This window comes from Pogona vitticeps, chromosome 4 (genome assembly GCF_051106095.1).
Source record: "Pogona vitticeps strain Pit_001003342236 chromosome 4, PviZW2.1, whole genome shotgun sequence".
In the NCBI taxonomy this organism is placed as follows: Eukaryota; Metazoa; Chordata; class Lepidosauria; order Squamata; family Agamidae; genus Pogona; species Pogona vitticeps.
The window spans coordinates 3,580,433-3,593,702 of NC_135786.1; the positions used below are offsets into that span (position 1 = coordinate 3,580,433).

At 51.2% G+C, this 13,270-nt stretch overlaps 1 protein-coding gene across 1 annotated transcript; it reads right to left on the reverse strand.

Moving 5' to 3' along the window:
* Positions 1 to 700: 700 nt before the first annotated feature.
* Positions 701 to 3,567, reverse strand: ID1 (inhibitor of DNA binding 1). The gene is made up of 3 exons (XM_072996622.2): positions 3,393 to 3,567; positions 2,242 to 3,112; positions 701 to 1,239 (listed from the first exon to the last, which is right to left on the reverse strand). The coding sequence occupies exons 2-3, from the start codon at positions 2,668 to 2,670 to the stop codon at positions 1,198 to 1,200; spliced, it is 471 nt and encodes a 156-aa protein (XP_072852723.2). The 5' UTR covers positions 2,671 to 3,112; positions 3,393 to 3,567; the 3' UTR covers positions 701 to 1,197.
* Between the last annotated feature and the right edge of the window lie 9,703 nt (positions 3,568 to 13,270).

Genomic DNA, 13,270 nt, shown 5'->3' on the forward strand with positions numbered 1-13,270 from the left:
GACCTAACTCAAATTCTGCCCCACCCCACCCAATGTCAGTGTTAATTATTCCCCACCCTGTTTTGTGTAGCAGCAAAAAAAACACCTCCACTTTTCTGGAGAACTCCTATCAAAGGATGGAAGGATCCCAGGTGCTCCTAATGATCCACCCCACACCCTCCGAAGGGCAGAACTTCCACAGACATTCAGGTCCCCACAAGTTTTAAGCTGTGCAGGAAACAACGGCACCTGCATCAGCAGAGTAGCAATTACTTCATTCCCTGGTCCAGGAAAGGCTGTTCCCAGTGTAAGGTATGCAAATTTGTGCTTTTTGGACTACTACTCCCAGAATTCCAGACTAGGCCACCTGGGGAATTCTGGGAACTGTAGTCCAAAAACATAAGATCTCCCCCACCGCCACCACCTCTGCTACAGGGAATTTTCCTGCCATGAACCAAAATTTTCCCACCGTGCCAACCGAGTGTGTTGTTGTGCGGTTAGCGTTGGGACTAAGAACCAGTGAACTGAGTTCACGATCCACACTCACCCACACTTGGGCCAGCCATATACTCAACGGGCTGTCCTCCAACTCCTGTAGCTTGCCACCCAGCTATGGGATTTGTAGTCCAGGAGAACTGAAAGGGGGCCAGGTCAGAAAAGACAGACACCCCCCATTGAACCCCCAAACAGCTGCACAGCCCATGAAAACAAACCTCCCACATTCACAGCAATATGCATTTGTTTAATAACAAAAACTGGAACTATTGTAGAACAATATTCTCAGACATATATATGTATATATATCTCAATCATTGTAATATACAATACAAGGATTATTTCTCAGGAACCTGAGAAGTATTTGGAAATGATTCATGTTCTGCTTTTTAAAAAACAAATGAAGAAACAATAAAAGGCTTGTCCCATCTGAGCATTCAACCGAGTCAGATGCTGCCTGCTGCGAGTTCGGGTCTGACTCTCTCAGCGGCTCCCCTTTCCTGCAACAGACGCCCACGGCCGTCCTGCTTCTGACTCTTCTTCGCCTCCCGCGAAAGAGGCCTACTGGCCCCGATTCGGACCAAGTCTGTTCAATGGGGAGAGCGCGGCACAGCCCGGACCCCCAACCTGAAGGCACCCTTTTTTTTCTCCCTGCCATTGGAGGGACGAGAACCCAGTCCTTTCTCCGGGTGGCGAGACGATGCTCCTCTCTCGTGGCGGACATCAGCGACACAGGATGCGATCATCAGGGTTGACGCAAGCAGCCTGCAAAGGGAAAACACGCCCATCAGAACCACGTTGCCAGCCCTCAATTTGCGCTGTATCACTTACAACAATCCATAATGAGTAAAAATAAGGACTCCTGCTTCAGTTCTCTTAAGGGAGGAAGAGGTCAGGCTACTGGGCGCCAGCTTGTGAGCTTCACAGAGCGCTTCAGGGAGAACTCCAGTGTGAGCTCCGAAGCTTGCATTTCCTCTGAACAAGGAACGCATCCTCTTTTTCATGATTCACAAGCTATCTGTCCTTGGGCGCCACTGTTTGGCCATACCGACATCATCCTACACTTGCCCTGAGGTTTCAGGGCTTCTTAAAAGAAAAGTGAGCGGAAGCGGCGAGGAGGGTTGTCGTCTCAGCAAGACAACAGCCCTGAATTGATCTAACCCTTTCTTGTGTCGGACTAAATTCCAGGAGTGTGGGAATCGCAGTTAAAACACATCTGGGGGGGTCTAGTGAGTTGGGGAAAGTTGGAATAGGGATGATCAAGGAATTTGGGGGGGGGAGAAATCCTAAAGAGGGCAGTGAGCAAGGAACCTTACAGGGATGGGGCTGCTGAGGAAGGGGGGCCAGAGAAATCCCACTGGAAAAAAGGGGGAGAATATAAAGGAAGGCCCCGATTCCGGCGGGGAAAGGGGGGCGCTTCGCATGGGTCACCTCCAACCCACCCGAGTGCGGTCAACCCCCAAAAGCACGTCACCCAGTAAACCCCCCCCTCCCTCCGCGATCACCCCCGAAAAGGCAAAAGCAGGAAAGGCGAGCGCGCCTTTGGGAAGAGCCGGCCGGAGCTCTTGAGCATACGGCCCGTTCCGACGACCCGGGTTGTGGGGTGGGGGCGACCCCGGTAGGGCCAAAGCGAAACCGAAACCCACCACCCACGCCCACGTCTCGTCCCGATGGCGGGAGGAAGCGCATCCCTGCCAGGCACAGCAGCCCGCCGCCCTCCCTGCACGTGAGAACGCGTCGGGTCGAGAGTCGGGCCTGGGCGCTCACCTCGGGCCCGGCGCCGGCAGCCGGCTCGTCGGGGCCCCGGCTCGGGGCGGGCCCGGCGCCCAGCGGGTGCTGGAGCTCCAGCTGGAGGTCCCAGATGTAGTCGATGACGTGCTGGAGGATCTCCACCTTGGAGACCCGTCGGTGGCGGGGCAGGGTGGGCACCAGGGCGGCCAGGCGCGAGTAGCAGCCCTTCATGTCCATCAGGAGGGAGGCGGCGGCGGCGGCGGCGGACGCGTGCTCCGGCCCCAGGGGCAAGGCTCCCCGCGGGGGCGGAGAAGGGCTGCCCGCCCGGGACAAGACGGCCACGCTCTGCTCCGACAGGCACCGGGAGCCCGGCTCGCCCGCGGCCCCGACCAGGCGCACCCCTTTGAGGGCGCAGCTCGGGCCGGGCGAGGCGGCGGCGGGGACTGCGGCGGGGGCCACCTTCATCGCTGAGGGAAACCGTCGGTTCAGACGAGACGAGCAAGACACGCGTCAGCAACGACGGGGCGCCCGCGGAGCTCTAGCCACTCGCCCCGAAACCCGGCGGGACGGGGTATATGTAGCCTTCGGGGGCGGCGGGCGTGGCCTGGCGGATCCTGAGGCAGCCAATCACGGGGGCGTTCGGAGGGAAAGGGGCGTGGTTCGCTCCGTTCGCTCGCTTTCATTGGTCGGAATTGAATCCGAGCCAGGAGGGAGGGGCGCGGCTGGCTCCTTTCATTTCTTTCTTTCTCGGGAAGCGACCGGGGTGTTTTTCTCACCCCCAATTCCCTTTTTTTTTTTTTGGTCTGTTTTGTTGCGGGGGGGGGGAAGAGGGGTTGTTGGTGGGTTTTTTTTCCCCAAAGAGAGATTGGGAGCAACTGCAGGTGGATGGAGCTCGGGGGCATTTTATCTGGAAAAAAAAAGGAGGATGAAAGGAATGTGAGAGGCCCTTGAAAATAAATAGATTTTAACGACAAGTTTGATACTTTCCTCTCCTCCCCCCACCCCCACCCCCCCCCGCGCCACCCGATCCCCTCTCCCATTCATACTCGGAAACAAACGTGCTTTTAAATTCCCTTTATCACCTCCTCTTCCGCACCGCCACCCCTGAAGCACACACGATTTTATTTCCCTTTTCTTTCTTTTTTTTTTCTTGCAAATTACTTTCTACACTAGACGCATTCACACACCTTCGCTATGCAGATGTTAAGGTCTTCCAGAGGCAAATTCTTTCTTTTTCTTTCTTTCTTTGCAACTGCCGGAGGCGCCAGCTTTAGCCTCCTGATGTATATTTTTCCCCCTTTTCTTTCCGACAGTTACACACAGTCGCTTCTTGACTTAGCTGTGAGGGAGAAACAGTTGTGATCTCCCCCCCAAGCAGAGAACTACATATGAATCAAGGGAATCCCTTTTAAAAAAAGTTTTATTCCGCTTATTAGATAGTTCCGTGTTCCCAGGAGACGGATTCACACGACCGTGTTTGACACGCGTTGATGACGTTGGAAGACTTCCACAGATGTGTGTGTGTTGAATCCTTTGCCCTGTCCCGAAATAAGGCCGGTTCTGGTGTAAATCCTCGGGTTTGGGGGTCGGAATTCCAACATTTGGAGGGGGAGAAGGGGAAATCAACCCCCCCCACTCACGAATCTGGAAGAGCCTTTAAAAAGTTTTATTATTTAAAAAGAACAACTCGTTAAAAAGATTCTAGGACATCCTATCCTCGCCTCGTTTGGGGCGGCCTTGGGAGGATGATGGGACACATCCAGAGGAAATCTTTTCTCCCCCCTTCCCAGGGGCTGCGATCCGCCTTCCAAGCCCCGTTTGCAAGCGATCGCTCAACTTCCCCTAGGATCGCGCTGCGCCCCCCCCCCCCTTTTCCAAGGCAATTCGGGGGTGCGCGCGTGTTACATGTTGACACCCACTTCCCCCCCTCCCCATCATCCTCCAGCAAACAACCGGGCATCCCCAGCCGCTGAGCTTTTGAGGGACCGAAAGGGGCCTCCTCGACAGCGACCCCCCCCGACCGAAGCATTCTCCCCCCCCCCCGGCCCACCCGCCTCGATCTTGCCCGGGATGGTCTTTGCTTGCAAATCGGCTTTGCTTTTGCAGCTGGCAGCTTGAGAGGCGCGCATCCCTCCTCCTCCTCCTCCTCTTCCCCCCCCTCCAAAATCGTGCACCCCCCAAAAATATATATATATGCCCCTCCGGCCAGCCCCCTCTCTTGGCCGGGGCTTCTCCTCCTCCTCCTCCTCCTCCTCCGGGGGCTCTTTCTGGGCCCCAACCCGCGGCTCAGACCGCGCGACGCCAAGGCCCGTGACGTCACCCATTCATAAAACCCAGAGCGCTGTCAGCCTGGCGCCTCGCGGCCGGTGCCCATGGAGACCGCGGAGGGCGGGGGCGGGAGGGAGAGGGGAAAGCGCACTGCGCCTGCGCCGGCCCCAGTTCACCTGCGGGCGGGGCGCGGCGGGAGAGACGGAGGGAGGGAGCAGCGCCTGGGAATGAGACCGCGCTCTTCCTTCCTTGTGGGACTCCCCCCCCCCGCAGCCACTGGAGCCGGGGGGGGAAGAATCACCCCCTTTCCTGGCAGTGGAGAGGGAAAAAGAGGGGCTGCCCCACACCCCCTTCCTGCAAGCTTCTGCTCCCGCCCTCCCCATCCAACAATTGCAAAGCCAGCAGCCCGCTGTCCTGCCCCCCCCCAGCAGCATCTCGGGATAGAAATGAGGAAGGAGGGGTGCCTTTGCTTGTCCCCCCCCCCATGGTCCACTCTTCATCCACCTGTAGGCCCCCTTCCTCAAGAAGAGGTAGGGAAACTGCGACCTTTGGGACTACAGATCCCAGAATCCCCCAGCCAAACTGGGGGCCCCTCAGTCAAGATCTCAAGCTCCCCCACTCCCATCCCGCCCCCCCAGTCATCGGTGTTCCAGGAGGAGAGTTAAGGAGAGTCGATCTGCAAAGCCAAGGTTCCCACGGTGGACGTCCCGGGGGGGGTTCCTGCTTAAGGGGGATTTTGGCATCATCCAACCATTCCCCAACCCCACCCCACTTCCCAGTTTCCTCTCATATTAATTCCCACAGTAGCCGAGAGAGGAATGTCCTTGTTCAAGAAACAAGGGACCCCTGCAAGCTATCCCTGTTGGCATGCAAAGTATTTGACGATGGTTTGGTGTCCAATGGGCCATTAAGAGCCATTCATTCTACAAAAGACCAGCTTTTCATTTGTTTGTGTGGGCAGATGCAAATGCCTGCGTTTTTTGGGGAGCTCTCCTTTAGGCAAGGTGGCTGTGGAGGCTGTTCTAGTAAAGCCTCTTCCCAGCCAGGGCACCTGCCCCTTCCTGGAATCCTTAAAGTATTTAGTATTTCAGTCTACAGAGGCAGACTAAAAGCATGCATAACCTCCTTCTCGAATTGCTCACTTTTGCTGCAGCGATGGAGGAGTAAAACCCGCAAGGAGACCAGTGAGACTCAAGAAGGCATTTGGCATCAGCCTTCCCTGCAGGAGCCCTGGCGCCTGGGAAGTTAGTACAGTATTTTGAATGGCAGGTCTGTGGCTGAGGGATGCTTGGAAGTGTAGTCTCAGAGTAGATTGGCTCCATGCTCTGGCAGAAGAACTTCCAGATGTTGTTGTTTAGTCGTTAAGTCGTGTCCGACTTCGTGACCCCATGGACCAGAGCATGCCAGGCCCTCCGGTCTTCCACTGGGTCAGATTCATGCTGGTCACTTCAATGACTCTGTCCACCCATCTCGTCCCCTGTTGTTCCCTTCTCCTCTTGCCTTCACACTTTCCTACATACATGTTGTTGTTGTTTAGTCATTAAGTCATGTCTCCCTCCTGTCTTCCACTGCCTCCCGGAGTTGGGTCAAGTTCATGTTGGTCGCTTCGATGACCCTGTCCAGCCATCTCATCCTCTGTCGTCCCCTTCTCCTCTTGCCTCACACACTTTCCCAACATCAGGGTCTTTTCCAGGGAGTCTTCTCTTCTCATGAGAGATGGCCAAAGTATTGGAGCCTCAGCTTCAGGATCTGTCCTTCCAGTGAACACTCAGGGTTGATTTTCTTCAGAATGGATAGGTTTGTTCTTGCAGTCCAGGGGATTCTCATAAAAACGTTTCTCCTCTCAGTCTTAGGTCCACCTTTGGTTTTTATAGATCAGCCTTCCTCCCAGAAACTCCGTGTCGTTTACATGCTTATGTACAAGCATCCCTCTTTCGTCATCCTTGCCACAGACCTGTGAGATAGATTCGGCTGAGGAATGGTGGCTGGCCCAGGGTCTCCCAAGATCCTTCATAACCAAGTAGAAATGTGAATTCTGGTGTCCCTTGTTCAAGTCTTAGTAAGCCTCTTATTGCTCCACTTCTGTATTCATCCAGTTCCTAAAATTTCAACCAGTGTTTTCTTAAAATAATGTATAATAGCTGAGAACCGTAAGTGCCACAATTCCTTGATTTATGTGAAGGCTGATACATTTCTCCAAAAGATTCCTCCGACTTATAAATTCTCTGGAGCAGGATTTGGCTTAGCAAAATAAAATCCCATAAACTGGACCCTCGTGCACACCGGAGAGGAAGCCATTTCATTTGAGGCTGACATCGCTCAGGAAGGCAGACGTCATGCCCTTTTCTACACATCACCTCAACAACCCTGCGAGGTAGGTCAGGCAGCCATATATGCTTCTCTTACCTCTTAGGATGAAATGACTGACAGACAGACTGACAGAGAGATGGGTTTGTCTTGTGAGGGTGCAGGTCAGGCTGAATTTTGCCAGTTTTATTGACAAAAAGAGAAGCCCTTAGTAGTCCAGGAAACAAAAAGCGAGCGGAGTCATTTTTTCAGGTAATGGATGAAAAAAAGCCCACATCAATGGCAGGCTTTCTTGGGATTAAATTGCTGAACACAATGAGACTTTCTTTTGAGTAAATAAATGCACGTGGAATGATGCTGCTGGTACATTATCTGAACTACACAAAAAATAATTTAATTGAGTAGAGAAGTATGTTAGCAAAAAAGAAACAGGACAGGTACATAACATACCTTCTTGAACATGCCATGGATTAGAAAAGGCACGATTCTTCTGCTTTTGAACTCATGGTTTGAGTGAGCAAAATACATGATTTTTATCTCCCCTTGTGTTGTAAGTGCGTTCTCATATAGTTGTGTTGAACTGTTCTACCTCACAAAGGTGGTTGTGTATTGTTCATTTTTTTGGTCCTGCTGGAGCAGACATTTGGTTCCAAAAACCTTTTCAAGTAATATAGTGAAGACAAGATAGCCTCTGGGCATGGAGAGAGTGCTGCTTCTTTTTTCCTTGCCACCGTCCAATGTGAAGCAATTGCCTGCACAACTTGGATTAATGTGAAAGCAGCCTTTGTGAAAACTTCCCCTGGCTGGAAACCTGCCCGCTGCCCAGCTGGGGTTGGCAGAGGGAAACCTGGCAGAGAGAGAGAAAAAAAATGGCCAAGATAATGAAAGGCTGACCTTGAGTTTCACCACAAAGAGGGATATCTAACATCGGGGAACCGTTCCAAAAATTGTTGGTCACAGGCAGAGAAACGCCGCTGGGGGAGGATAACTATTTTCTCCCTACCTGATAAAATACTGTACTTACAATGGCATATCTACCACGTTGGAAAGTGCCCTTCTGAATGTGGTTCATAGGATAGCACTTTTCAAAGACTTGAAAGGTAATCCGGCAGAGGAAGGGCAGGATCTGTCCTCCATCATCCCCGAGTGCAGGACACGCAACAAGGGGCTCAAGCGACAGGAAGCTAAATATTTAGGCTGAATATCAAGAAAAACTTCTTAGCTGCTAAAGCAGTATGACAACGGAGCCCGTGCGTGACCTCAGGAGGTGGGGAGCGCTCCAGCGCCTGTGGCCTTCAAGAGAAGACGGGACAACCCTATTTTAGGCTTTCATTCGGATTCCTGCCTTGAGCATCAGGTTGGACACAATGGCCTTATAGACTCATAGTGCTTAAAGCACTCTTTGGGCGGTTTACAAATTAATAATGCAGGCTGCACATTGCTGCCCCACCCCGCCCCGCCCCCAGCAAGCCAAGGACTCATTTTACCAGCCTTGGAAGGATGGAAGTCAATCTTGAGCCTGGTAGCTGGGACTGAACCCGGGGTTGTGAGCACAGTTTTGGCTGCAGTACAGAAATTTTAACCATTGGGCCACAAGGCTCCTGTGATTTTCTTTTAAAAACAAGGATTAAAAATCCTGGCTATTTCAAAAGTAGGTACACATGGTTCAAATCCGTTTCAGCCACAAAGAGTTTCACTTATTTTGTACTGGAATATCAGTTGTTGTTTTTGTTTGCTGCTTACATTCCTATCCTGCCATTGATCCAGAAGGCTCAAGAAGTCATATGTGGCCCTTCTTCTCATTGCCGTACGCTCTCAGCGACCCTGTGAGGAAGGCCAGAGGGGCTGAAGACAGTCCTGTGAATCTATATGGTCCACGTGGGGAATTCGAACTCGGGTCTCTGGAGTCCACTCTATCCACTTGATCCCATGCAGCCTTATTACTCTATCCTTATAGAAAGCAATTGTTTTCTGGTCTTTACATGTGAATGAGCTTTAACCGTTTTAATAGTATTAGAAAATCAGAAGCTCCAGTTTGTCCATACATGGACCATTTCAGAATTGAGAGGAGGGAATTTTTAAAAAATGACCAGAGAGGGAGTAGAAGATTCTCAGCAAAGTTTCGGAGACGTCAGTGGGAGGTTGATTTCCCACTATGGATCCCAGGAGGAGAACTGAGAAGAAGGGAATCATGAGCCAATTCTGACTACCCTACATCTAGAAAATCCCGGAAAGGGTTGCTATAAGGCAGAACTGATTTGATACACATCATGTATTAAATTATTCTATGTAGAACCCTCCTAGGTGGCCTTGAGCCAGCTGGACAGTCCCAGGGTGACCCCAGAAGAAGGGAATGCATCAAAAACCACTTCCGAGTCCTTGCTACCTGGAAAACCATCAAAGGAGTGGTCACCGTAAGTCAGAATTGACTCAGTCACACAGGATTCTTACTATTGTCTTGAAAAATGGGAGTGAAATCACATTAGGGAACAACATTATAATTGACATGGAAGAGATTCGTTTTTCTTTCTTAAAGGGAAGAAATTGATCTGTGCTTTTGACAGTACTGCCCGCTTAATTAAACAGATTTCATTACGGATGGGCAACATTGGCCCTCCAGATGATATTTGGACTACAAGTCCCATCATTCCCACCAGCACCCTCACTGTAGAGGCAGCCCTGCTTGCTTACAATATTTCTTGCATTTGCAGACCGAAGGAAGTCAGAAATACACCCGAGGAAATACACCACCGGTCTAAACTAGACCTAAGACATACGTGAGCGATGGATTTCCTGCATGGACAGGGGTTGGACTAGATGACCTTTAGTGCCCCTTCCGATCCTACAGTTGTGTACTCTCCTAATCAAGGTGAGGGAAGGAAGGAAACATGGTCCAAAAGAGAACAGCTGTATGTGTGGGGAACCTTTAAACAAATATCCGTCTGACATTTGCTCACAGGAATTTTTCATGTTAATTTATTATCCCACATTTTCTGCAAGGAATTCGGGGCATGATTAGCTCCTGATCAAAGCACTGTGCCTCCCCCAAGAGGGCAACTCACCTCCCTCGCTTGATTCACTGTCTGATAGACAGATGTCTCACCTGCTCCACCCACCTTACCTGCAAAATAACCCTGCAGAGTTGATGATGCTCAAAGTCCACCTGTCTGACTATCAACCATGAAGCCTCTATAAGGCAGATGTTACCACCTGAGCACAGTAATTGTTCCCCTACACCCCACCAGCTCGGTGGGGTGTAGGGGAAGAAGCAGATCTCAGAGTATACCTAACCCTTTGGAGCATTTGATGCATAAATTTGGCACGTAAATTCAGCTTGCTTCTCAGAGTCATCTAGGCCAGAGTGGATTTTAAGTCCCAGCCCACGGGGCTTCAAAAGCTGGCAATCGGGTACCACTGTAAATGCTGCCACCCTTCTTTTTTTGCTAGAGGTTAGCTGATTTGTGACCTTCACATGCCAGTTTCCTCCAAGGCGCTCAGGGCTTCCCCCAGGACTTTCCTCTTTCCCACCCATTTTCATCCTCACAACAACAACCTAACGAGGTAGATCAAGAAATGAACCAGGTTTGCTTCGCTCTGTGTTGGTGGCAAAGAAATCGCTGGAATCACTTAATCCCAAGCCTGGACCTTTGCAAATTTGGATGGAGTATTTACCTGGCGATATGCATTATTGTTTATTTCTTTCTAGGTTTCTTTCTAGGTTTTCTATGTATGTTATTTTATCCTGTTTTATCACTCATGTAAGCCACCCCGAGTAGACTTTGTTTGCAGGGGCGAGGTATAAATTCAATAAAAGTAAAAGTAAAGTAAAAGTTCTTTCTGTATGTTGTCTCTGTGCTACAATTCTCCCCTCAAGGGATTCAAGGCGACTCCGTGTAATGCAAATAGGAGTAAACTTTAAAGCACAATGAATGATTCAGTTAAAAAGCCATTGAACACAGGATAGTATACAAATAATCATCTAAGACTTTAAAAAAAACTTTTTAAATGCACTTTGGGATGTTATTATGACTTAAGATTCATATAGTGCCTTTCCCCCAGTGAATCCAAGGCGGCAGCACCGTTTTCACGACAACCCTGTAAGGCAGGTCAGGCGTAAGAGAGTCTGAGTGGACCTAGATCATCCTTCCAGTGACTCTCGAGGAGGCCAAGGGCGGGATTCAAACCCAGTGTCCCCCCCCCCCCCGGTCCTGACCTGCCACTTTAACCCCTTTGTCACCGTGGCCGGCTCCTGGCTGCCTCCCGTGTTTCCTAACCTGTTGGGAGCTAAAACCAGGATTTTGCAGGTTTGGCAGGGAGCCTTGCCCGTCAAGGGGCACCCGGCCCGGCCCTGGTCTCCTTTCTCCAACCCTCCTCTCTCCCACCCACCCCCTTTTTTTTTTTTTGCACAACACCCCCCCCCCAGCTGTGTGGCCTGGAAGCCAGATGAGAAAGGGCCCAGCTGTGCGTGGCCTATTGTTGGCGTCAGCAGGAAGCATTGATAGCTGAACAAAGCCGGGAGAGGTTGGAAGGGGGGAAGGCCAGACAGTGTGGCTCCAGCCCGCCTCTCTCCCACAAGCCGGCACTGATCTCTCATTGTTCTTGGCCTGCCCTCGGCGCTCTCGGAGGAGTGACCTGCGCCCACCCGCCTCGGCGCGGCCAAGACAACAGGATGTGAGCCCGAAAAGGTGTTGCTCGGCTCCTCCGGGGAAAGGTGGCCGCCAGGAGGTGGCCGGCCCTGCCGGGATCTAGAGGAGCCAACGACCCCTGGCATCGCCACCCTCCGGACAGCGTCTCTGCCTAGGTGCCCGATGTTTTTTTAAAATGTGCGCCCAGAAAGACGGGTACACGGGCAGGCGTGGGTGTCCCTCTTTGAGAAGGGATGCTGAAGAATCGGGTTCCTTCAAGTCCACCTCAATTTCTGAGTGCTCTCAGACAGAGAGAGGTTGGGGGGGTTCTCTTGCTCTCGCTCTCTCTCCTGCTCCCATGAGTGTTACAACAGTACAAGACATATAACAGAGAACAAAAATAACAATAGAAACCTTCAAAACAGCAACAGTAACCCTTCAAAAAAATCCCAGATGGCACAGACTAACCATAGTAACCAGGGACGTGGTGGCGTTGCGGGTTAAACCACAGAAGCCTCTGTGCTGCAGGGTCAGAAGACCAGCAGTTGTAAGATCGAATCCTCGGGATGGAGTGAGCTCCCGTTGCTTGCCCCAGCTCCTGCCAACCTAGCCGAAAGCATGTAAAAATGCGAATAGATAAATAGGGACCACCTCGGTGGGAAGGTCACAGTGTTCCGTGTCTAGTCAGGCTGGCCACGTGACCACGGAAACTGTCTACGGACAAACGCTGACGCTACAGCTTTGAAACAGGGATGAGCACTGCACCCTAGAGTCGGACACAACTGGATTAAATGTAAAGGGGAAACTTTACCTAACCATAATAAATCCCGAGAGGAGGGAGGAAAAGAGGGGAGGGAAGAAGAGGAGGGGAAAGAAAATGTTGGGGGAAAGGTGGTCCGCTTGGGTCCGTGTGGAAAGCCTCCCTGAAAAGCAACATATTTCATGGCTTCCTAAAAGTCCAGACGGAGGGGGCTAGGCGGGAGTCCTTCCAGTGAGCACTCCGGGTTGATTTCCTTTAGAACGGATAGGTTTGTTCTCCTTGCAGTCCAGGGGACTCTCAAGAGTCTCCTCCAGCACCACAACTCAAAAGCATCAATTCTTCGGCGGTCAGCCCTCTTTATGGTCCAGCTCTCACTTGTCGTATCTGCTTTTTAAGATGCTGTCTAGGTTTATCAGACAGATGAGCAGGTTCAGAAAACTGCTACCTGACTTAGCCTGCCTAGGAAACATACCTTATTGTTTCCCCTGCAAAAAGGAAACAGGACGTAACGTAGCATCATTTAAGCAGGAGGTAACATAGCATCGTTTTAAGGACTGTCAATGTATGGCCTGCTTTTTGGTGCTCTTTTTTTCACCCCCTTCCTGGAGGCTTCCACAGCAGCGACACACGCACACACTCCCTGCAAATTCTCCAGGACAGTCAGCCTCCAGATTTCCAAGAACGCAGGATCAACGTGCTCAGACGGCAAGGTGCTTCACTGGTGTGACATTTAAAGCAAGCCAGTTTTTGCAGCAAACAAGCAACCCCCCCCCCAAAAAAAAGCACTGGGGAACGGCTTCAAATGGGCCGCGCTATTTCAGGGACACCGGCATCCCAGATGGATGGGCACATGAATAGGGAATGATTTTGTGTTTTGTTTTGCTATTTATGCAGCGCCTTTCTCCTGGAGAGGACCCAGGGTGGCTCAGACATTGTTTTAGCCACTGTAATAACTCTTTCCAGACTGTTCAGTAAGAAGTACTTGACGTATTGCACGATATGAAAACACCAACCTGGTTATTATCCAAATAGGCTTTATAAAACATATTTGTTTATAAATTACTTCCTTTTGAATAGTCCAGACCCACTGAATCAACTGGCGAAT